The sequence below is a fragment of the Patagioenas fasciata genome, chromosome 5, assembly GCF_037038585.1.
Source record: "Patagioenas fasciata isolate bPatFas1 chromosome 5, bPatFas1.hap1, whole genome shotgun sequence".
Taxonomy (NCBI): domain Eukaryota; kingdom Metazoa; phylum Chordata; class Aves; order Columbiformes; family Columbidae; genus Patagioenas; species Patagioenas fasciata.
Window position 1 is genome coordinate 30,122,047 of NC_092524.1, and position 24,757 is coordinate 30,146,803.

At 41.3% G+C, this 24,757-nt stretch overlaps 2 protein-coding genes across 5 annotated transcripts in view; one reads left to right on the forward strand and one right to left on the reverse strand.

Moving 5' to 3' along the window:
- Positions 1-491: 491 nt before the first annotated feature.
- NDUFAF1 (NADH:ubiquinone oxidoreductase complex assembly factor 1) lies at positions 492-9,882 on the reverse strand. 4 transcript variants are annotated; one of them, XM_065838724.2, is made up of 5 exons: positions 9,490-9,882; positions 6,744-7,356; positions 4,695-4,880; positions 3,363-3,437; positions 492-928 (listed from the first exon to the last, which is right to left on the reverse strand). In XM_065838724.2, exons 2-5 carry the CDS (start codon positions 7,251-7,253, stop codon positions 788-790), a joined length of 912 nt encoding a protein of 303 aa, XP_065694796.1. In that variant the 5' UTR covers positions 7,254-7,356; positions 9,490-9,882; the 3' UTR covers positions 492-787. The 4 variants fall into 4 exon arrangements, with proteins under 4 accessions (XP_065694796.1, XP_065694795.1, XP_071665276.1 ...); XM_065838723.2 differs by having other exon boundaries at positions 9,476-9,882; XM_071809175.1 differs by lacking the exon at positions 9,490-9,882 and adding an exon at positions 9,222-9,416.
- Positions 9,883-9,992: 110 nt separating this feature from the next.
- Positions 9,993-24,757, forward strand: part of RTF1 (RTF1 homolog, Paf1/RNA polymerase II complex component) — a 30,995-nt gene continuing 16,230 nt past the window's right edge. Inside the window, exons 1-4 of the mRNA XM_065838860.2 lie at positions 9,993-10,132; positions 12,925-13,035; positions 21,013-21,160; positions 22,674-22,878. Coding sequence (XP_065694932.2) covers positions 10,055-10,132; positions 12,925-13,035; positions 21,013-21,160; positions 22,674-22,878 — 542 coding nt within the window. The 5' untranslated portion in view covers positions 9,993-10,054. The remainder of the gene's footprint in view (positions 10,133-12,924; positions 13,036-21,012; positions 21,161-22,673; positions 22,879-24,757) is intronic.

A 24,757-nucleotide genomic window follows, 5' to 3' on the forward strand; every position in this document is an offset into this window, starting at 1 on the left:
CAGTACACCTGAGTTAAGCTAATAGCACACAGCAGAAAAGCATGATCTGACCTCTAATGGTGCTCATCAGGCTCAGCTGTGCCTCCTCAGGGAGTAGAGAATGGTGGGGGTGTCCCCCCTGCCCCCTCTTGGAGCATTGCTTCTTTTCAACAACCTTAGGTCTGTAAAGCTGTAGGGCTATCAGCAGCAGCAGCTCTAGGAAAAAAAGCTGAGCCTACTGCATAGCTGCTCTTTCAGTTTTGGCAGTGGCAGTTTTTTCTTTTTTTAGTTATTCAGAGGAGCCAAAGGTTAAAATAGTTTGGCCTTTTCCACTTCTTAGGCTGCTCTGAGTAAATTTCAGTGGCTGAGTCACACCACAGCACCATTCCTTGGGGTATTAATTCCCATCATACTTTTTCAAGTTTAAAATTAGCAGATGTGTTTTGCAGCTAGTCTACAAACCATATACTGTAGAAAATGAAATTGTTGTACAAAAAAGAACTACAACAGGCTCATGAAATACCTTTATTTCTGTAAAGGTCAGGGCAGAAGCCAAAACTTAGTCAATGGTTCCTACTTTGTAAGAGTGCATTGCAAGTCTCAGGGTCTGTTGCAGTCCACGTATGTACAGTGTCTCCAGGGTTCTGTATTTGGCAGCTTGAAGATGGCACTGGTGTCACTCTAGTCAGATCACTACAGTCAACACTTCATGCACTTACCTCAATGTTTACATAGCATCAAGTTGTTACAAACCACATGGTAAAGTCTTTTCTTAAAATGAACCAAGCATCTGAAGAACCAGTCCAACTTAGACTCTAGGATTCTTTTCATACATTTCATAGGCAAACTCTTCTGTATGAGCTCTATCATTTAGCAAGCCAATAAAATCAATCTCCAGCTGGAATGGACCATCTACTTTATCTCCAATGGTGAAGCCAAGGGTACTAACCTAATTAAAAGATACCTACATTAGACCAGAATTGTTTTACTGTAACATACTATCTACTACTTCCATATTTTACAAACAACTTATGGTCATCCACTGTAAACAGTGGTATTTGTTTAAAGTGCAGTGTTATTTCTGAAAGCTTGAACACTACAGTACCACATTTTTGATACAGACCCTAGGAGAAACTACTTCCCATTTGCCTTTCTACCACAGTGTTGAGCCCTTTATTAGAAATAGCTGAGGCAACACTCTAATTTTTATCCTTCAAGGTCTGTGTAGTGCCAGTTTCATTATGATTCTGCATATAAACATATTTTCACAGAGTCTGTTACAATTCTTATGTGAGCAGCAAACACAAAGTAATTAAAGATGGAAGTGAACTTTTATTCTAGATTGTCATACACTGGGTATAGGGGGAAAGTGCACCAAAACAGACATTTTAAAAAAGCATGAAACTTTGTAACTGAGTTTTATATTAAGGCAAATTCTTGGCTACTGTTTCCCAACTCAAATAATGTTCTTATATATAAGAATGTTCCTCATTCCCTTCCCATAATGTTCTCCACTATTACTTTTTTTTTAATATAATTTTGATTCTGGCTGATAAAGTCCATACAAACTCAGGTGGCTCAGGCATGTTTCCTATCAGCCTGTGGCTTGCCTGAAAGCTCTCCCAGCTCTTACCAATCACCATTCAGAGACTTCAGCAGCTCTTGAACCAGCTGTGCCACCAGTGCTAGAGCCACCAGTGCCACACCACCTATTAAGCTCCAGCTGCTTCCAAGCACTGCTTACAAGTGCAGGTCTGAGCTCTACCTGCAATGCTACTGCTGCACTTGCAGTAAAGTAATGCCCAGGATGTGTCAGACAAAGTTAAATGATTCTAGGCTAAGGCTAAATAAGTCATAAGTGTATGCTAAATAAATAATAGAACACAGCTAAAGAAATTAAATGCACTAATGTTCCTCTCAGATCGTTGCAATGATTTAAATGCTGTTTCTTCCCCCGAAGCAAGCTCCTACAATCAGCCCCTTGGCTTGTGGAGCCTGGAGAACCTTTAAAGCTCTATCTTTCTGGTTCATACTGACTACAGGAGTCACCTAAACTCTCTGCTCTGAGGAATCTATTCCTTTGCAAGTCCTAGATAAACCAGAATAAAAAGGCAGGAAATAGCCAGTGTAACACCTTTCCTGGCTCCTGGGAAAACATATAATAGATAAAATGTCTTGGTCCCTCATGGTACTACGATTTGTTTAATTGCCTTCACACTGCTTCCCCTATTTTTAGGTTTCTTTAAAATTCATTTGTAAAATTACACTTTGTATTATATACAAGTGCATAATTTCTACTATGAAATACTAAGCATAAGATAACAAGGAAAGAAAACAGATGCTTACATCAAGTATCATTTTGTCCCTTCAACTCCTCATAAATATTTTTTAAACACCCCACATACAACTTTATGTTCTCATTTACCATTTTTTAATGACTGTATATTCCAAATCTGGATAAATTCTTCAGTGTGTATTTAAATATAGGCTTTTTTATACCAACTTTATTCCATGAAGCTTGTTTTTTCTTCCTCCTTAGTATCTTTCATACTTGCTTTCTACAGCTTCAACTTGTTTTAAAAGATTGTTTTCATGGTGCCAATCACTCAATTGCCCTTTTTTTTTTTTTTCATTAAGGCAATCAGGAACTGAATGTAGCACTCCAGGTGACTAACATTGATTCAAGTAATGGGCCCTTTATTTTCTCCACACATGTATTGCTAACATTGTTTTCCTTTTGGTCATCATTGAGTATTAAGCAGCCCCCAATTACATACAGGAGGGTCACTGAAATTTAAAAGAAAAAAAGACACAGAAACAAGTTTTTCCAACATGTCTCCTCCACTAAATTAGTGAATTAGTCTACTTATTTGTAGAAACAAAATTAAAAATGCTCAACACATTTACTTAATCCTTCTTATAAATACACCAGTTTACTGCTCACCATTAAGGTCACTGATACATTATATCCTCAAATAAAATCTCAAAATATTATATCCCTTACAGTCTTCTGTTAGGAAGGAAGTTTATGATACTTTTGTTACTTTGGGCGGTACTGTGCCAGCTGGCACTTTAGATTTTAGTCACTTTGATTACACCTCAAAAAAAAAAAATTTTCATTATTTGAAAGGCCCCATAAGTTGTGAATTGTTTCTTGGTTTTCTAAATCTCTTAAAAATATTTTTGGAGCTACTTTGAAGTAAACTAGCACTGCTATCACAAAGTAGGATAATTTAAAGGCAAACACACAAGAATAAGCACCCTTATGACATAAAGAGGCCCTTTAATTTCAAATTAATAAACATTAAAGGATTTGTAAATTATCTATATAATCAAAATATAATCTTAAAGGATATTTCAGATAAAGCCTATAGAAAACTTGCCTTGTCTAGCCAGATAGGATGTTGGTCATCCTGGATTCTTCCCCGACTGGAGAGAAAGAATTTGGAGAATGGAATCTGACAGGAAAAAACAAACCAGGCTTTAGTGTCACCAGTACATAGAAAAAAAAAACTAAGAAAACCCTCCCTTAGCACATTAAATCTGGTACCAGCACTAGCTGGGTACTCAGAACTGGCACAGAGAAGTGGGCCACATTAACCCTTTCATTGATCACTGGCAGCCACTTCCAGCCCCACGCTGTTCTGTGGAGGCTGTTTGTAGCTGTTGTGCAGGATCATTACCCTGTTAGGATACAATGAGAAGCTGCAGCACAGAAAGCAGTTGTTCACATCTACAATAGAACCTTCCAGTAACATGTCAGCATAAAACAGAAGTTAATGAAAAGTCTAAAGTCTAGCATGCATGTATATTGACAGCTCATCTATACACAAGCTGTGTCTTTCACAGTGCAAACTTCATATTGAAATATTGATACTCTAGCAAAGCATTTCAGAATAATGTAAAAATAGCCTTGAATGCAGTGGGAGCAAGAAAGAGGAGGGGCTGTGATAAGAGGTAGGACACAGGAGGGTTGGCAGGTGTGGATTAGGGGAAATCACACAAGCCAGCAATGACTCGCTGCTTTTCATCCTCCTGATTCCTCAGCCATGAAACAGTTGGCTGCTCTCATATGACTGGACAACAGTATTATGAAGCACTGAACAGCAATTCATAAGGACGTACAAACCTCCTTAATGTTGTCATCAGCTAATCACAAAAGTTCCCCAAGTTTCATCAGAAAAGAGCTGAAACTCCCCCTTCTTACAAATATTTTGCGTTGCAGATTCAAAGGCCACAAATGACAAACCACATCTTTGAGTCTCTAACCAACTCTAGCAAGTCAGCAGGTTAAGCAAATCCTGTCGCAGGGTGCAAATCCTGTCGCAGGGTACAAATCCTACACCAACCTCCATCAAGTTGTATTACAAATAAAATGGTTATCACAGAATATTCCTGACAACACCTGCTAAGCTTCAATCGCTGTATCCATTTGATTACTCTAGTAAGGGCTAACAGCAGATATTCAAGTGAAAGTATGGTGGATCAAATCTTTTAACACAACTGACACAATGGGCCCTCCCACAATCCAGCAATTTACAATTTTGGGAACTCCCAAGCTAAATGCAAGTCTATTGCATAAGTACAGGTAAGAGAGACATTGCTGAATGGACAACAAAAACACCAAACTGTGACTGTTGAAAGAATTTCCTTCCACAGAGCTGTGGCCAGGACCCCCAGCCAGCCTCCTTAGTTTGAAAGACTCATTAGTTCACCTTTATTTCCTCCCAGTACGGGCCTCCTCGGGTGAACATGAAGTAGTTGTAGAGGTCATCCTTTTGATGAGAGAAGTAAGGGTCTGTATAAATGTTTATCATCCAAGGTCTGCCATCTCCACGGACACGTAAATACAGACTGTTGAAGTTTGACCAGTCATAGTACTTCTTCCTAAAAAAAGATCCCTACAAATCATTAATAAATAAAATTATTCCTCATTGATAGGGGGAAATTTCCATTATGAAGAACAGAGCACTATTGCTTTAATCAGCACCCTCATTACTATGACAATATCTACTGCAATATAGTGAAAACTGGGTTACTCTTTTATCATACTAGCTGCTGATCTCACTGAATTTCCTTCAGCACTGTATTCGAGCCTACAAACTGCAGTATCGCTGCTCTGAAGACTCACGCTCTAATAATAAACTACAATCTTTTAACTGTCAGAAACCAGATCTCCTTCCCTATCAGGCAAGTACACAAACCCTAGAGTGATGGATCACTAGTTATGTAGTTCATTAAGTTTAACATTCTGTGGTCAGTACTACCTTACTCGGAGGTAATTACAAGAAACTGAAGAAGCGGTATAATTTTTTAATTAACTTCCCTATTGAATGCTGACATAAGCACTGGAAGCATTTCATGTTTCCCAACACTTTTTACCATTAACTGTGCATAATGGTATGGATTGAAAGCGTATCTAATTCTCAACCACATTTTTTCCTAAATATCTTAGAAGTCCAAGTGTTGCGATTCACATATAGGAAGATCAAAGAGTCTTCGGAGAGTTACACTGAAGTCACTTGGAGTGATGGGGGGCAGGGGGCAGGGCTATTCTTGGCCAGAATTGCTTAAACCAGGTCAGAATTAGCACAAAAAAGTCAGAAGTTTCCCTGTTATCTTACTGCACTTCTACCGTTACCTATCAACTGTCCTACCAATTCATCTTACAAGAATAGGAGGAGTAGATCATTAATACATTAATACAATGGCTATGGCTACTTGATTTTATGGTTTTGCCCGTTTTGAGCCTTTTTTCTTAAATAAAAAAGAGTCTTTGTATCTATGCTTTCACCCTCTGATTTCAAACTGCATTATAAAGCTGGACAGCTACACTCCTCTACTTCAGAATTAGGAGGTGAAAGTTTGAGTCACATCTGCACGAGTCAGCAGTAGTCCTGGGAATTTAACTCAGGTGAAATGCAACATATTGTTCCGTTGCCCTCACCCAGTGTCACCACTTTAATCCGTACTTATCTGCCTCTCATTTGCCCATTGATTTTGTTTGCCCATGTTCTCTGCTCTTCAAGTTTCTGGCCCAGAACAGATCTTACCTGTGTACTTGTGCCAAGTCACAAACAATAAAATGGACTAAAAAGTTAAGCATTTTATACACTGAATCAAAATATTCCCTTGCTTTTAAAGGTGCTTAAAAATAAGGGATGAAACAAGAAGTATCAATAATAAGAACATCCCCTTCTGGTTCTGTTTTGCTCAATTCTGAGCTTATCAAAGATTTGTGTCGTGCTTTTTCTGATGTACAACAGGAGTCAGACCTTTAAAAATAAGTTTCAAAGCATTATTTTCTGTTCCTGTGAGAAAAAAGACGAGCACATTCACCAAGTTTGATGAACAGGTCAAGCAAAAGCCCAGAAAATTTGTCCTAATGACACATCCAATTGACTTCAAATTTAGAGAGACATCTATTTTAATCATACCAATTTTTGATATAAAGGCTCCTTCATTTGCAAGGAGGCTGCAAACAGGGCTGGCTTAATGAGTGGATGCCCTATTGTGCGTAAGTAAATGATCAAACATACATCATTCCTTCTCTAAGAAAGGAAAACAAAATCCAAGAAAAAGTTTAAGTTCCTTCCAGGTCAAAGGATACAGCAGCAATTACATCCGTGAAGGAATATCTCATACTCCTGGAAGTGATCTGCTTCAACCGCAGTAAATAACAGCTCACTACTTGTCACTGGGATCACACAAAAATGCTATCTGATTAAATAACAGAAATTATGCAAACACGAAGCTGTACTTACCATGGGTGGTTTCGCTCTCATACTGCAATATCCACTGTATTGTGTCTCCCCATCACGAGGCACTTCTGTATTGAGGGTTCCATAGAGCAGAGCAGCCTGGTTATTCCTACCCAACTGGAGGTAAACTTCACTTTTGCCTCCAATCTCCACATCAGAGGAAATAACCCATTTATTCAAATCTTCTTGGCTCCGAAACTCCCACACCACCTTTGTCTGTTCCAACAGGTACTGATCCAATCGATGGCCTCCAGGCCCTACGAAGTAATCCTTGGTCTCCTTCTTCAGCATGCTTAGCTGAGTCTTTAAGACATCAAAGCCCTTCTTAAAACTGAAATCAATATCTTGCCAAGACATTTTTTTCTCAGGCTGTGACCCTGGCCTCCTGTAGCTGCTATACGATTTTGACATGGAATCGCTGAGGAGAGGTCCAAGTAAGGGGTGCAAAACTTCGTGCCTGTAGCATCTACTACGTAAGTAAGCACTGCTCAGCAACGTAGTAGTCAGAGCCATTATGGTAAACTTGAAGAGTTCACTTCCAGTAAGGCAACTAACAGGCTTGAAATTAATTTAACAAAACCAATATCCAGAGGAAGTTACTGTAGTTTATCTCCACCTTTAATGAAAGGGAATATATTAAAAAAAAAATTACGTATAGGATGCCTGTAAAACTGTTCATTTTTAAAACAGATATTAACTAGAAATCTAAGCCATTGGAAAGAGGAATAAAAAATAACATCAAGTATGACACTTTCTCAGACTTGTAGTTTACTTAACGGTTTGTAGAAACCCCTCCACCAGGATGCAAAATACCCATGTATATGAAAAAAGATAAGTAAAATACTTCAAATAAAACTGAAAAGAGAAAAAAAGCAATTCCTTTTCATCCCCTTCCCTGTACGTTTAGGTATTATGAGTAACACCAGCAAAAACAACCTCAAGAAGAATGTTTCTAAAAGATGGCATCTATACAACTATAAAGTATTATCCCCTGCAAGAAAATCACATATTGGCAACAGGTAGACTCTGCTGCCATATGGACCAGAATGACAATCTCATCTGACATGACAGATGACAAGACTTTTCAGATATGAAGTCCTACAGCAGCCATAATACATGTTTCTTTCATAAGTCACAGAATCACAGAATGTTAGGGACTGGAAAGAACCTTGAAAGATCACCTAGTTCAATCCCCCTGCCGGAGCAGCCACCAGACCCTTGCCCCCTCTGCTCGTGTGGTTTAAGATTAAAGGTTTGAAAAGATCAAAGGATTTAACAAGAAAGACTGAAATTCAATAGGTTTTTGTGGTTGTTTCGTTTGTTTGTTTGTTTTTGTTTCTTAAGTTTCGGGGGGAAAAAAAAAACTAAAAATCTTTTCTTCGCTTCTCTCTGCATCACTGCAAGTAAGAAGAGTTGTGACACTCCATTATTCTCTAATTTGTAACGGAGAGCCTTAATGTTCAATACTTCTTACAAAGGCTATTATCTCCGACACATAAGATTAAACAGACTAGTTGCCTGGTTTGTTGGTTTGGTTTTGGGTTGTTGGGTTTGTTTGTTTGTTTTTCACAGAATAAATTGTAAAATTATGTCAAATCAGTTCATCATCTCTGAGCTTTTAAGAATGTAGCAAACCAAAACAAAATTATGGAAGTGCCATACTGGACCATTCAGCCTATTCAATTCCTTTAAGAATTTTTAATTTTTTAATTAAATTTTTATTGGAAAGCCCATTGGAAATTTTAATTGGAAGGCCCACATAGCTCAGTTACAAACTCCCACAGAGCACCAGTAGGACAGTCCTTTCTTTTTCCGTGGTTTAAACACCTTCATTCCCTCTTTCTCCTGCAACATGAGCTGACATGCAGATGCTTGCTTTACACAGCATAACACCTTATCAGCAAACTAGTCTTCATCTTTAAACAGCTGTAGTGATAGCACTTGCAAACCATCTTATTGCAGTCTGTCATCCAAACACAATATACATAAACAGATAATAACTTGTATTAGCCAATACTGCGGAGAGACTCGTGGTGAGCGCCACTGTCTTCTCTACACGTCACATACCTCCCGTTACTAATGGTGAAACTCACTCCTATTATTCTCATACTCCAATTGAAGTTATGCACTGTAGTCTAAAACCGCATTGGACGAACTCACATTTTCTCTGTCACATGCTCAGCAAGGAAGCAAGTCCCAAAAAAAGCAAACCCACGCGCAAGGTGCCCATGCCTCTTGGAACAGAGATGCAGCACGCACCATGGCAGCAGGGACAGCCTCAACGCGACCGGCCGCTTCTGGCAAACCTGCCCCAAACCAACACATACCCCGCAAAACGGGAAAGGCACAGAAAAGCTGCGGCCCGCGGTCAGGCTGAATCCCGCTCGGCAGTCTCGTCCTTGTTTCCTCCAAGTACCAAGGAAAAAAAAAACGCGAAATGCTAATAAACGTTACTTCTGCACGGTTTTTGACCCTACGCACCGTTATACCAGCATGCCGATTTAACGCTGGCACCGATTCACCGCACCGCAGTTACCGAACCTGGGCTGCCAGCCGCGGCCCCGCCGGCACCTCACCGCCCCGCAGCGCCCAGATCCCACCCGCCTTCCCCGAGCACGGAGGGCAGAGGCGAGGCCGGGACGCGGCGACAGGCGGTAGCAGCCTCTTCGCAAAAGCGACCACACCGACACCCCTCACCCCCTGACCGCCACCCGCGCCCTACGGCGCCGCCTCACCTTCCCGCCACTACCGGGGGTCCCACCGCTTCCGGCCCGGCGGGGGAACAGGCACCGTGGCGCTCAGGTTCCGCCGGCGGTAGCTATGGAGCTCCCACCCTCACCGACGGCGAAGGCGAAATCTTCCCTTCGCTCTGCAGGCATAGAGAAGCTGCTACACTATACTGAGCGGCTTATTCGCAAATATCTTTGCGTTTAGAGGCTGAGGGGGGACACGCCTGTTTGTGAGGGACACGTAACGGGATAGCTCGAATAAACGCTAATGGGGGCCGATAAACCGCTCTCTACGTGGGGCCGGCGCCCGTAAGGGGAGGTAAGGGGAGTAGAGAGGGACGAGGCGGAAACAACCAGCCGCTGCCGCTGCCACCTCCCCCTCCTCCTCGCCCCTCTCCCCTCACGGGTGCTGGCCCCGCCCTCCTTCCCGCCCCGGCGCGCTGCGCATGCGCGGTGCCCTTTGTGTACCGGTCGGGCGGGCGGCGCGGGGCAGGCCGGGCCGCTGTGAGCGCCGCGCCGCCGCCGCCGCCGCCGTCGGCGCCGGGGTGGGGAGGGAGGGGGGAAAAAAAAAAAGCCGGCCCCGCCATGGTGAAGAAGCGGAAAGGCCGCGTCCTTATCGACTCCGATACCGAGGATAGCGGTAGTGAAGAGAACCTAGATCAGGTGCGCGGGGAGGCCCAGCCCGGACGCGGGGCCTGGGATCCCCGGCCCGCGTAGGGCTCGGCGCCGCCATCCCCCTCGTTCCCTCACTCCCGCCCAGGGGCCGCGCGCCGCCGTCGCTCTCCTCAGTACCATGGGGACTCCCGCGGCCTCTGTGCAGAGATCCCGCTCCTCTCCGGCGGGTCCCCGGCCTGCCCGTGGCAGGCGGCCCGCGTTGGCGGGTTTTGGGGGCTCTTTGCAGCGGGCCCGGTGGTTGCAGGAGGGCGGCACTCGGAGGGGCGATGCTCCAGGGCGGTTTGGCCCTGAGGAGGGAGGAACGGGGCTCGGCTGCCGGGGTCGTCACCCCTGGGGCAGTGGGGGTAAAAGCCCAAAGGGCTGGACAACTTTTCTGTGCTGGTTTCTCACGCGGGGAGAGCAGCGTGTCAGGTCCCTGCCCCCGCCGGCCCAGGGAGCCCTTCGGGGCAGGCGGCTCCAGGAGGGGTGGTTAATGCATGTGCAATGTGCTCTCCTCAATCTTGGCGACTGAGCTGGAGGAGCTCTCTTGATGGGAAACTGCACAGAGCTAGGAGCCTGTAGGTGCAAGAAGGGGAACTGTTTATTTATCAGGGCATCTCCTGGGACTGGAAGTGCAGGGAGGTTGTGGAGTCTCCTACTCTGGAGACATTCAAGACCCGCCTGGACACATTCCTGTGTAACCTCATCTAAGTGTTCCTGCTCCGGCAGGGGGATTGGACTAGATGGTCTCTTGAGGTCCCTTCCAATCCCTAACATTCTGTGATTCTGTCTGGCACCAGTTTAACCCTGTCAGGGCTGCAAAGGGGGCATCTTCCTCTGTAGAGGAGACTGCTTTCAAAGACTCATCTTTTGGTGTTGCCAGGTGTTGGTGATGTGATTCAAATGGTACATAAAGACGTTGTAGGTGAAGTGTGTTGCAGCTTGTATGGTAGTGCTAGGAGAGGTTTGGCTGGTTAACTATGCTGAAGCCTACAGGTCTGATGTAATTTACGTGCTGGACCTTCAGAGTTTTTAATATCAAAGCTGTTGTTGTGTTGCAATAAAAAGCCTTCCCAAACACTCAAAAATAATTTTGCAGCTTGGCGCTTCAGAAAAATCAGAGACTCCGTTACACAAATATACTGGAGCAGAGTATGCCCTGATGTTGATCTTGCATGCCTCTAGAGTCTTTAGAGCTGCCAACACTCACCACTCATACATTAGTTTGGTAGTTTCTTCAGAGCTTGAAAATAGGAGGAGTGATGGTGGTAGGAATAACTACATGGTTCTGCATCTGTTCCATCATTCCTTGGAAGAATGCATCTGTAGCTGACCAACAGGTGCTTCTGCCTCCACTGAGCTGTTTGTAGCAACTATAACAGCAGGGATATGTATGTGCAGGGATAAAGATTAGGTATCAGGGAAGCAGTGTATTTGTTGTGTGATTTAAGGATGAGAGTATACTGAGGTCCCTGTAGGTTCAATGTTTGACAGCTTCCCTTGGCAATCTAGGCTTGTTGAATAAAAGGAGTAGAAGTCTTACTAATATAGTATCTTGGAAAACAGAACGAGGATAGAAAGAAAGAAGGAAAATTGCTTGGCATGAAAGTAGTGGTAAATATGCCAAGATACCATCCAGGAAGGTAATCTGGCTTGAAAGACTACTTAGAGACAATTGAGAGAGAGAAATTCTGGAAAAGATTGTAGAAAACATTAGGAGCTAAAGAGAATCGTTGATTGTACGAATGTGCTCTGTTGATGTTGCATGCCTTCTTCAGAGCGAGATTTGTAAAATGCCCTTACTAATGGAAGGTTTCTTTGTTGATAACTAGTCTAGCCCATCCATTTCTGCAGTGTTTATGTTCTCATTTGAGGTACTAAATTGTAATCCATTTGCTGTGGACATAATCTTCCAATTGTAAAGCTGATGCAAACCAGTCTAGTATTGACTTCCCAAGACTGCAGAATTTGGTATGACTGTATTTCTACTCATAGCTGAGGTTCATCAGCCCCAGAGCAATGTTTTTAAGAATAAATTATGTGTCACAGACTACAAAGACAGTAATGCAGCTTCTGAGATGTTTATGATACCACTTTTATCATCTGAACAAGCTATGAACAGCAGATGATGAGATTATTTGAGAGCTATTTAGTTCTTTGTGCTGGTATGTGTTGCCTTTGCAAATGCTTCCTTTGGAGAAACAGCTCTACTTAATTTCACAGATTTTGGGCTCAGTGCCTGATCTGTGTCCATCCAAAGCTTTGATTGCATTCTGTGGTATGTAGGGACAGTGAGAAGGAATTGAACAGGCTGACTGAATATCGTCAGCCATGTCATTGTGGTGAGGCCTGAAGTATGTCCCTTTTAAAGTGTATGATTGCAAACATCTATTTTTCTTGGAAGAAGGAGGTGCTCTCTAGTGGCATTTGGCTTTGGGGGTTAATGCTACACATTGTAGTTAGGATGTTTTTGAATTATTACCTAATCCAAATAAAACAGACCTAGACATGTCTCTGAAAATAATCTGGTTTATGTCATTTATACCAAGAAAGTAATGGTAGTTGTGTTTACTACTTCTAGCTTGTTATCCTCAAAATCCTTTTATAGTATCCTGTTGTATTAAAATTGTGTGTGTATATATGTATTTATGAAACACAAGCAGACTTTGTTCTTTAATCAGTGGGAATAATCATATTGCTGGAATATGCTCAGGTGTCACAGAGAAGGCGCATGTACAGTGACCTGGGTTGGTAAAACTAATTATGACATTTTAAAATAAATGTTTTATTTTTCACACCAGGAACTCTTGTCATTGGCCAAACGGAAACGCAGTGACTCAGAAGAAAAGGAGCCACCTGTGAGCAAACCTACAGCATCTTCAGACTCTGAGACGTCAGACAGTGACGATGAGGTGAGTTGTCATGTTATCAATGAATTTACTATGGGTTATTTGTCTGATTCTACCTAAGCAGTGAAAGTGTATTTATCATACAGTATATTTAGCCTGTTGACTTCATAAAGTGGGACTGGCCATCCATGGCACAGATGGATACGCATTAAGCCCAGAGGATGTGTAATCAATTTTTTTTTTTTCTTCTAATTAATATGCTTTGAATTGTAACTCCATACAAAATAGTCAGAAGGTCTGTAAAAAAACGGCCTGTTTAATCTCATGTTCATATGGTCTGAATGGTCTGGTGATCTGCCTACTTAAAACTAGTGTTTTTCCTGTGTAGTGCTTGTGGCTGAAGTAGCTGTGAAGCTGCTAAACCTGGACTCTGCATTCAACGGAGAGAGGTTTTCAGCTTCAGAAAAGAGCTTTCTTCCCCAGAGAGGAAAAGGGTCAAGGCTGGGGATACTATTTTACAGGTGGTAAAACTGTTCTGTTTAGCTACTTTGATTTTCCGGGAACTCTACTGTGAACTAGCCTGTCAGGTCATTTGAACATGCAACAGAGTGTGTTTTTATAGACAGTTTTAAAGAAAGCAAGGCAAGGAAGAATTTAGAATTACTTTGTCCTGGAATTTTGTCAGTTCCTTGTATAGCAGTTCTTGCCTGCTAGATTTGGTTTTAGTGTTTGTTCTCGTACTACATTCTAAAACTGGTTAAAATCTCTGCTTTCATCTATAAATGAAAATTGAAATCAACTTACGAAAACAGAGGAACTGACAAACAGGTCAGTCAGGTATTTGAATAAAAACATTTTCTTGAAAAGTTACAAATAACTTTTGCAGGCTTCCCATGCAACTTAGAGAGGTTCTTTATTAATTCTTAAAAATTCAACAGGGAGCTGTTTGGTGTGGCTTTTGCTGGAAAGTACAGGAAGGATTATTCACTGTGACAACTTGGAGACCAATAGGGTAGACAAATGATAAACTATTAGCTGTTAAGTCTTTGGTAGTGTAGCAGAGTTCTTCCAGTAAGTGTAAAGAACATGTGGTTTAGTTTTATTTCTGAGATATTTTTGAAATAAATATGCTTGGAACTCTGCTTCAATCCTGTTCTTTAAAAAATAAATAATAAAAAGACTCTTGTATCTAATATATGCTTAAAATATAAGGAGAGAGAAAATTATGAATGGACTAGATACTAGGTTTGATATTGGGTGACCACTCAGTTTGTCACTGTATGTTCTAATCTGCTGTCATGCAGCTTATTTATTCTAAGCTGTGTGGAGACCAGCTTGTCTGGAAAAGTAGACTTAAGTGTGGAGAGCAATGATAAAGTTTTTTATCTGTTTTATGTAGAATATGACATATTTGCACGGACTTTGTAGATGGCAGTAGTTGTCTTTGTTGCACTATGTGCATTTGATACTTTCTAATCTGTGTAATTTCTAATTGATACTGTGTTCTTTCTGACCTCCATGCAGCAAGAGGAAAAAGATTTAGAGAGGAAGTAATTAGGACATTTGCTTCTATTCCTGTGCCTGAAATATGCATTTGGAACTGCTGCTTGCCACAGCAGGGGGAGGCAGGCTGAGGTTATGACGGTTCTGCTTCTGCCAGTTGTTCAGTTCTGTGGATCCCTAGGCTTGACTACACTACTGCTTGAACAACTTTGGTTTTAATCAGTGTTCTTGTGGTTAGTTTGACCTTTGCTTAACCCTGAGCGCTGGGAGAGGGGGTCTAAATGTTGACGTTGTCTTAACTGGTCTTCCTGCAAGATGAGGAGGCAAAAGCATGGAAACTGTTGCCCTGGGCAAATGAGCTTAATCATAGCTATTTGTTTCCATGCAGGTTTTGTAGTGTGTAGATCCTTTGTGATTCCTGACAAGTGCTAAACGTTATGGGATTGTCACTATGTCCTGTGTACAGGAAAGGAGCCTGGATCTCTGCTTCAGAGTCTAATACTGCATTCTGCATTTTTCAAAAGGAAGGAAGTTTGGGGGGCATTGGGAAGAGAAAGGCAATGTATTTGAACTATACTGTAACAGCATGTACAAATCATGCCACATCTATTCAGTGATGCCCAAGGGATTTCAGTAGATCTTTAATGATATATTTTATGTGCCTTTCTGAGAACATGCTTCTGTGAAAGCTCATAGCCACATCGGGTGTTCGTGGAGTAGATGCTGGGTTCTGTAACATTTTAAGTACCTGTGTGGGCTGAATCAAATTACCCAGCCAAGGGACTGAAGATGAGTTGCAGGCAATGAAATAGGAAGGATGCTCTGAACAGTCTTCTGGTGGGTCTGTGGAATACGCATGACTCAATTAAATATGAACTGTTGTTCTGACAACTAATAAATAGCAATGACTACAGGGCTTTGCAATAAAAAGTACCATCTTCACAAAGAGATGTACTAAGTTGGATGCAGATGTGGAGACAGGCAGTTCCTTTAGCTGTGGAGCAACGTGTGGCCATGACTACCCAAGAGCTCACCATCCCATGTAACCAGTTTGATGTTAGCCAAGTTACTGCTGGGGCTAGAGGTATCTCCCTTTGCCATACATTTTACAGGCCTAAGAGATTTGAAATGGGCTGTACTTTAACCTTCCTATACACAGCCATATAGGCAGTGTGCTTTGTAATTTTGACTTTCCTTAGAGGCAGTTTCCTTTAGCTGTTAAAGAGAAGAATAGTAAAGCTTTTCTTAAGGAGGAGAGATGCTGTTACTCTTCCCACACCAAAGAAAGTACAAATCTGAATAGCGCAGGCTAATTGTATGGAGGCTGGCATGTCCAAAGATGTAATGTGAACCAGTTGTGGACAAAACAGGTATAAAAGTTGGTCTCCAAGTAGTTTCTTTAAGTTGTAAACTAGCATGGGGATAAATCAGGTCCACCAAAGTTACATGGTATGAGAGTCTACACAAGTTCTGAAGTGGAGAAAGTTGCTCTAGAAGTATACATTCAATTCCAGTACCTCTGTGAGTCTGATTTTATTTAAATTTTTTTCACTGAATGAAATTTTCCTTTATACCCAGGGAGCAGTTTTTGCTGACAGCAATTCAGTTATGAGGTACTATCTAGTGTCTAGAGAAGTTATTAAACTTTTGTTAGTCTGGATTATGCTTGCTGGCTGGTGATGCTACAGCTATGCAAGACATAGCTATTGCCATCTCCAGTGGTTTAGCCCAGGCTTCTGAAATAAAACATTGCAGGTTTTCAGAGCCAGTACCATGCCCAGGTTTGTCTTCATTGCCATTTGGTAACTACCATCTCGATGTTGTCACTTAGAGGTTCTTGCCATTTTTCAACACATGGTCCCCTCAAAGTACTGTTAGAACAAATTTTAACTTGCTGCCTAAACTGAATTTCAACCTACTATAGGTGTGTATATATATATATATATATATATATATATATATATATATATATATTTTTTTTTTTTTTTTTTTTTTCCCCGCAGTTACCTTTCTAGGAGCTCTTTTGAGCTGTACTTGGAAGATGAGGGTGGATCAGGTGTCTGGTGATACTTTGGCCCGTGAAGCTTTCTTTTTCAGCCATTTCCTGGGAAAGCCCCTTCTGTGGCTTCAGAAGGTGTTTATCTCCTTTCCATTTTGTTATTGACACCTTCAGTCGCCTAATGTCTAAAATGGTCCTTTACGTTTTCTAATTGTTAGGCTTGTTGTCATTGCGAAGGTGTTTGATGCATCTGAATGGCAAGTGCAGACTTCAAAAAGCAAGAAAGGTAACAGGGGCTTTTTATTTGCTAGTTAAACAGTAGTGATAGGTAAGATTTTCTTCGTTGTAGCTCTTGGAGTGCTGTCTCCAGAGTTCTCCTAGCTTTGAGAAACCCTGAAGACAGTAAATGCTGCCTTATCTTTATATCTGCACTGCCTGCTGTTGTCTTCAGACAGGCTGAAACTGCAGTTTTGATGACTTGCCTGGAGGGTTGCCTTTTGTTTCCCTGTATGAATGGAGGAGAATGGATGAAAGTTTATAAGCTGGGCTAACATTATGTACCTTGGCACTCTTAAGCTGTCATGTTGTTGCGGCATTTAAGTTTATGTTGCCTAGGAAAGGAGCACATTGGTAAGGGACTGGTCTTGCTTTGATGTTGTGGCTTGTAATTTTGCCTTTTGCTTATAAAAGCCTATCTAGGAGGGAAGGATATGGCAAGGAGAGGCCAGTAACCTTGCTTTTGCATCTCTGTTTGGTGTGATGTTAAAAGAAGAACAAACAAACAAACAAACAAAAAAAACCCACCAAAAAGCAGGGAGAATACCTATTTGCAAAATAAAATCTCAGTGAATAACATGTTTAGGTGCTGTGTGAATAGAAGAAAACAGTGACTGTCTGAGCAGTGAGGGTAAGACAATTAGTATGCTTACTGCACTCTGAGAGATCACTTTTTTTCTTCTTTTTTTTTCTCCTCAATCTCATTTCATCTCCCTAGTGGAAATATGTTCCAGGTTTGCTGAGCTAAAAAATGGTTTTCTTCAGTCATTTTGTGTATTTGCTTTTGTAGAAGCTGACTTCTAAATCTGGCTGATTTCTAATGTGTCAGGTTTTGTTGGTTTGGGGGGGGGGGGGGGTTTGGGGTTGGTGTTTTTTGTTTTGTTGTGGGTTTTTTTTTGTTGTTGTTGTTATTGGCAGTCCGTTCTGGGTATGATGGCTTAAGTTGGACTTGGGGGAAACAAGCTAGTAGCACTGTGAACCTTTGAAGCAAGAGGAAAAATTGAAATGCTCTTCTGGCTACTTCCTGTGAATGAACCATAAAACTCTCTTGTGTGACAGTACTAAACAATAAGCAGAAAGCCATGTGGCAGCTTACTTGTGCCTGAGTTTACTAACTTGCTGTGTCTGGAACCATGGAGGGTTCCAGATGGTGGCTGAGGAGGAAGGAGTGAATTAAGGGGCTGTTTAGAGAAGATGTTATAATCATGGAAAGTGTGTAAGAAGTGTTGACTGGCTCTGCCTGACTGGACATGGAAAAGGAAACCTGGAGAAGCTGCAGCAGAAGACAGATTTTGGAAAATACGGTTATTGTTTGCTGTTTGAGGTGCGTGGGGATGAGGGAAAGAGAACAAACATTTCTGACTATACCTGTGTGTACATTTTTACTTGATGTTATGTGCAGACATGTTGTTTCCTTTCTGATCTCCATGGGTGAGCTAAAGCATGAGGAAGGGGCTCAAGACTCTGGTTGGGACTGCAGGTTGCCGTGCTTTCCAGCATTGTCTTCCCCCTTCTCCTTGTGCCAGACCTGCTAAGAAGACCTCTACTAGGTCTTCCTTTGCTGTAAGAAGAAATGTGATGTTGGCTAGTCTCTCTCTGAACAATACAGAATGGTCATTCAGTGTCCAAATGACAACTGATGGTCCCTGAGCCTGCAGAGCAATTTGTGAACCTAGAAGAGCCTCATGCTGGCTATGTCCTGGTTTTGATCATTTATTTGTCCTCAAGGCTTGTTCAAACCACTGTCTTGTCCTGTAGTGGTACCAGGAATGACCAGGCATTTATGAGAGATTGGGGTAGCTGAATAACCCCTGAAGATGAGGAAGAATGTGTCTTCATGACAGCACTGAAACTGGAAGGTGACAAACAGTTATTATAACTTGAAAGATGTAGAGGTCACTTGCATAAACAAAAATGAGACGAAGTGTAATGTCCAGCGGTACCTAAAAAAACAAAGCAAAATTTCCTAGTTTAGGACAGATTTTTTTAATTACCTTTTTGTTGTTGCTCGAGAGGTTGTCACACAGCTTTCTCTTCAGTCCCATCTTCCCAGACCCAGGTTTTTTCCACAATTCTGCTTGTGAATCAAAGTTTGAGAGCAGTGATCTGTAATGCAGGTATCTACAGCTATTAAACATTTTATTACCAGTTGAAGTCCTGCTGTTTTTGTCTGATCTTAACTTCTTTCGTTCTGGCATGGCCTCTCAAGGTCTTAATATAACTGTGGTGTGTACTATGGCTTTCTCTGTGCTTCTTTGCTATACAGCATGCTGATGTAAGGTATAATTCAGTGTTAGAACGTGGAAAAGAAGTGGCAGAGCTCTGGGCAGGAGGCACCTCTGCATCCCTGGTTCAGGGGGCTCTGCTGCTCTCTGCTAAATGCTCGGTTTCACTTTGTCACTGTTGTGTTTTCACTGGTATGCTGGCAGTAGGTGACCTCTTCAACAAATAGCAGAAATGCACTTTTCTGTGATACATAGGAGGTGAGTCCTTAACATTGAGGTTTGAGCAGGTTCAGACAGAATAGAAGTGAGTTCTTAACTCATTTACATGAGCATAGTTAACCAGGAATATTATTAGACAGCAGTATTGAAACACTGAACAAGTAAAACCTTAATGTGGAAGCCAGTAAAGACTTCAGTGCAAGCACAGGCTGATACTTTCTGTGCAGTTTCTCATCAGTCCTATAGACTGTAACAGACTGGGCTAACTGCATAGGGCATGGACTGCAATTGGAGGCTCACCACTAGAGAGCTATACTTTTACCGTCAGGAGAGAAAACTTCTACCTGGCCTTTGACGGATACTTTTGAATATACAGGTGGTAATATGGAAGGTACAAGGCTGGATGTGAGAGCAATCAAAACCTAGGAAATTCTAAAGATATTAGTAGATATCAGGTAGTAGCTTCTAAGTACTCCATTGAGTTTAGAGTATTTGAACACCAGGGTTCTCTGAAGATGGTTCCTAATCAGGCAGAAGTTGTCATCAAATTTGATGGAATGATTACTGCCTGCAGGAATGGACTTAATTTGTACCCCAGAAAGGGTTGGTTGGGTGAGAAGCCTGAAGTTTGTGTGCACCTGAAGTCAAATCTAGTTTTCCAGTTAGAATAGTTTTGAGCACAGTATCTCCATTATGCAATGAGTGTTTGCTCATTTGAGTTAGGCATATATTTTTTAGTAGACTGCATGCTTGAACAGGTGGTGATGTGCATGAAGGATGAGTAATGTACAGGTATGAAGAGGATAACAGTCCAAATATATGTATTTATTTAGAGAGAAACTGTCTTATGCATGAAGGTCTTGCGCCTGGGGAGGTGAGGTGGTGAAGTGGAAAATATTGCAAAGCCTTAAAATAATACACAAGCAATCCTTATCAGTTCTGTTCTGTGGCTTTACATGGGACAATGCAAAAAATACTAATAAGAAATCACACTCTAAGGTAAATACTAGCTCTTCTCCTGGGATGTTGGGATTTCAGTTGTTGTCTGTCGGTGTGGTGGTGTAAGTCCTGTACTTGGAAAGTGCAGTCTAAGTAAATTGAGGACATGATGTTAAGAGAAAATTAAAATTGAGACTTGACATTTGACTTTTTTTTTTTCCAAACCTCTGCAATTCTGATTTGATTCTACTTATATACATAGATGCAGGCAGTGGCATTACTGTCTCTGAGCGAGTACGCTGTTGTTTTGTTGCATAAAAATGCAGATGCTGTGTACTCCTGGTAAAACTGAGATGTTGGAAAGACTATCATGTGTAATTGGTGTGCCTTCAAGAAATCTAAAATCTGCTGTTGAATTAACTAGTTTTGTAAACACATCTCTTGCTTTTTCTGTTTAAGACTAGTAAACTGAAGCTAAGCTTTACAAATGCAGCTGGACAGTAGTTTAAAATTATTTTACTGGCAAATATTGCAGACTCTGAAGTCTTCATTGTTTTTGAAAGGACTATCCCACCAAGTGTTGTCTTGTACTGATAACTGATTTTTTTTTTATTAAGAAATAGCCCGAAACAACCACACAACATTCCAGCCCACCAAGCACAAAAAACCTCGTAAAATGTTTAAACATTTTCAGTTAATAAGTTTCATATTGGCTTCCTTTTCTCTTTTTTTTTTTTTTTTTTTTTTAGCCTTGCATGATTGATTTGTTGCTGTGAGGTATTAGGCTGTTTCTCACTTGTTTTAACTCCAGGGTTTTGTGTGAGGGGAAAAAAGTGATGTTTGTGTCTCATGATCCCTTTCTTGATTCTTTCCTTGCAGTGGACTGTTGGAGGTTCTAAAAACAAAAAAAAGGGAAAAGCGGGTAAGGCAGAGAAGAAAGGAACCATGAAGAAACAGATGAACAAAGCTGCCTCGTCAGGCAGCTCAGATAAAGACAGCTCGGCTGAGAGCTCAGCACCTGAAGAGGGTAAGATAACGCATGTGCCTCTACTTAAAGTGTAATTCCCAGTGAAGTTACCCTTTTGTGCACACTGAAGAGTAATGTGTAAATGGTGCTGTTAAAGACTGCCTTCGAAGAGTTCCTTTGTGTAACCAGTACTCTGGATGACTATTAAACTTGCCATGGCTTGAAGTGCATGTAATTCAGTATAGCATTGCTGTAGGCACTCCATTACAAATGCAACAAGTACTGTTTCAACTGAAGAAAGTATGGCATGTTTCATTACTTGACTTTCTCCTGGAAAATTGGTTTCTTCCTTCTAGCATGTTCCATCTGCAGTGTGGGTAGCATTTGCTTTTATTTCCATTGATGTATTTTTCCCTTCACAAACTTCTTGTGATGACAAAAGGGGAGGTGTGTAGTGTTGTGTGATTGTAAATAGGATCTTATCTGGCATGCATTTTCTCTGAATTGGCATTCTTGCACATTTATAGTGACATGGAAGAAGAAAAATCATTACTGTAACTTCATCAGAACTTTTTTGCATGAATATTGAATCCGTTCCAATGCTGGGCAAACTTCTTGTGTTCTTTCCTGTTTTCATCATGCCTATGGAGTTTTGCAGGTTGCGATTTCAGTTGATACTAAAAAAAGTTGAGAGAATAGGAAGGAGCCTACAGTTTTGAGTATATTAAGCACAGCGGAGGCAGACAAAGCATGAAGTGATTGAACCTTTATGTATCGGTGCGTACAAATCAAGGTTTTCCATGATGTAAGCTTGCAGAGCTGGAAGTTTCCAGAATTACTGAGGGGAGAATGAAAGTCAAAGAAAGAATCTTAATGTCTGCCTTTGTGATTTCCTGTAACGTAGTCAATTAGGTGAGGTAATCAAAGCACTTAGACTTAGATCAAGTTTAAAGGTGGTGTTACCCAGTATTTGTGGGGAAGCAGCTGTTCCCTAAGCCCGTGTGTAACTGGGAGGGCTTGTTACAGTAATGAAGCTAGCATCACACCCTTGCCAGTCTTGAGGGTAGTGTGTTCCAACTTTATCTTGTGATGTGACATTTTGTAGTGTTGCAGTCTTCAAATAACGATTTTGTTTCTTCGAGTTGCTATAATGAGGAGTGAGGAGTATTGGTAGCAGTTAACAGCGGCATTTCAGGTGTGCGCATACACTTACAAAGTTATGGATGTACAAACGACTTCTCAAGGTCATAAGTCTATAGGCAGAGAAATGTAACTTTAAGACTCTAACACACTAACCAAAAGGCCTCCCAGAGTTTGTTTGTTCTCCTAAGAACTTTTTCTTATAACCCGATTTGTTTTTACATGTAGTACCACTCATTTTATAATTTTTTAGCGTGCGTATCTTACAATAATAAAGTATTTACTCGTGGGTTTAGTTTACATTATATGTATGCTTTTAGTATAGTGGAAGAGGAGTGTAAAATTAATTCTTTATATCCTTTGCTAACATGCTGCAATGAAGTGTTTGGGCTCTGCCCAAAGTGAATCTCACTGCCGTGTGCTTTTGTTTCAGGAGAAGTCTCTGACTCGGAAAGCAACAGCTCCTCATCTAGCTCAGATTCAGATTCTTCCTCTGAAGATGAGGAATTCCATGATGGCTATGGAGAAGATCTGATGGGAGATGAAGAAGACCGAGCTCGACTGGAACAAATGACAGAAAAGGAGAGAGAACAGGAGCTGTTTAACCGGATAGAGAAGAGAGAAGTGCTAAAGAGAAGGTGAATTTTGTATCTGTTGATGTTTGGTAGCGAATTCATATAGTCTGTGTGGCGAAATGTTAATCGTGCTCTCATGTTTGGGATCCAAGCACTGAGCGCTATAAAGTGAATTAAGTTTTTGCGTAAACGATCCTTGGAGCTAGTTGAGAAGCGTACCACAGGAATTCTGCATGTTCTTGTAAAAGTGAGTTTCTGAAAGTCTCTCAACTGTTGAATACATGTGGTTCTGTCGGCTACTGTTGTAGCCATAGTACTACTTTGCACACTGGATGCCAGGCTGTCAGAAGGACTGCTTTCCCTTCTGTCTTTTTTGTATTAGCTGTCACATGCTGATACTGTGGAAAAAAGCAAACGAAGTGTAAGATGTGTATGAGGTGCTGGAATTTTTCAGAAAACAGTGGAGAAGTACAGAAGTGTTAGGGTTGCCTCTATATGCATGTGAAGCTGCTTGGGGTCCTAATAGAAGAGAGATACTGAAATAATGAGGAGTGGTGTTGTATCTGTCGTTCGTGGATTTCTACATTAGTTGATGTGGGTTGGTTTGTTACTGTAACACTGTCCTGTCAGGCGGCTTCCTAGTAGTAAAGGTATTTTTCTTGTCATGTGTCTAACAGAAACATTCAGCATGTGTGGGTCAAGTTTTCTCCAGTCTTTTCCCTCTTCAGTGACCTCTCTTTTCTCACTTACTGACAAATTTCTCTAGGGGACTGACGCGTGTTGAGTAAATCCTGTCAATACAAACTGCTGTCAGACTGTGTATTTGTCCAAGCCACAGTTAGAGCACTGCCTGCCTGTGGTGTTAATGCTACTTTCAGTGTCTTCTGTAGTTTGCTATTCTCCTCAAAGGGATCAAAATGAGTGAAAGACTGGATTTAGATCAGATAGAAGGACACCATATTTTAAATGTCTTTCACTGTTCCATGGTAACTGAATGTCTTTCTTTTAGAGTGAATGCTGGAGAGTACTTGATAAAAACAAGCTGAACAATCTAAGCTTGAGTTACTGATTCAATATTAAACGGGTTTGTCCTGTTTTATGGAAAGGTGTTGGCAGGTAGAACTAAGAAGGTGGTGGTGAGGGGTAGTTATTTAACTTTATGGTAAGCTGAATCTTTTGAAATGCTGTCTTGTTCTTTGTGTGTATGTTGTGCTGTGAGTTTATTGGGTTACACGTGACATTGCATGTGATACAATGCCTGTGCCCTGTGTGTTATACTTCATATTAAAGTCATGAAGGGCAGCAAGCTCATCAGGCACTTCAGTTTCTTGTCTACAAAATCCAGGTGTAAAGGACTGAAGAAAAACAGACTGTGTAATATAGATGTGGATAACACATCTTGAATTTCAGTTTTTGGAAGTTAAGTATGTTTTTTTTCTTGTGTTTCTCCACATGCACCCTTCACTAAAGCATTGACCAGTCTATGGTGCAGTGGAATCTCAGTCACAGGACAATTCCAGCGAAATCACTATTCTTCTGAATACAGTGGCTGATAATAAGATTTCAGGCTGACATATTTCCTGAAAGTAGCAATGGAAGTGCCTAAATTGGACTGCAGAAACTACCAGAGCCTGACTGGAATGTAGCTGCTGAAGGAGGACTCACTGGGACTTCTTTGCAGTTGTTCTTATTACAGACCAGTGCTGGTAGAAAGGTGGAGTTTAAGCATAAAAAAGTTAGCATTACAGTGGCTTTAAACAACCAAATTTTTCAGCTGTTGAGATTCGAATGATGTGAAATAGCCAATTGTTTTTAGAGTTCGAGGCAGCATGCAATGGTCACTACACTGGCAAAGATGAAGATGGAGTAAGGACAGATTTCTGGGGAACAGCCATTCCTGTGTGATCTCTTCAGCCCTTTAGGTTAGCTCTCTGTAAGCCTG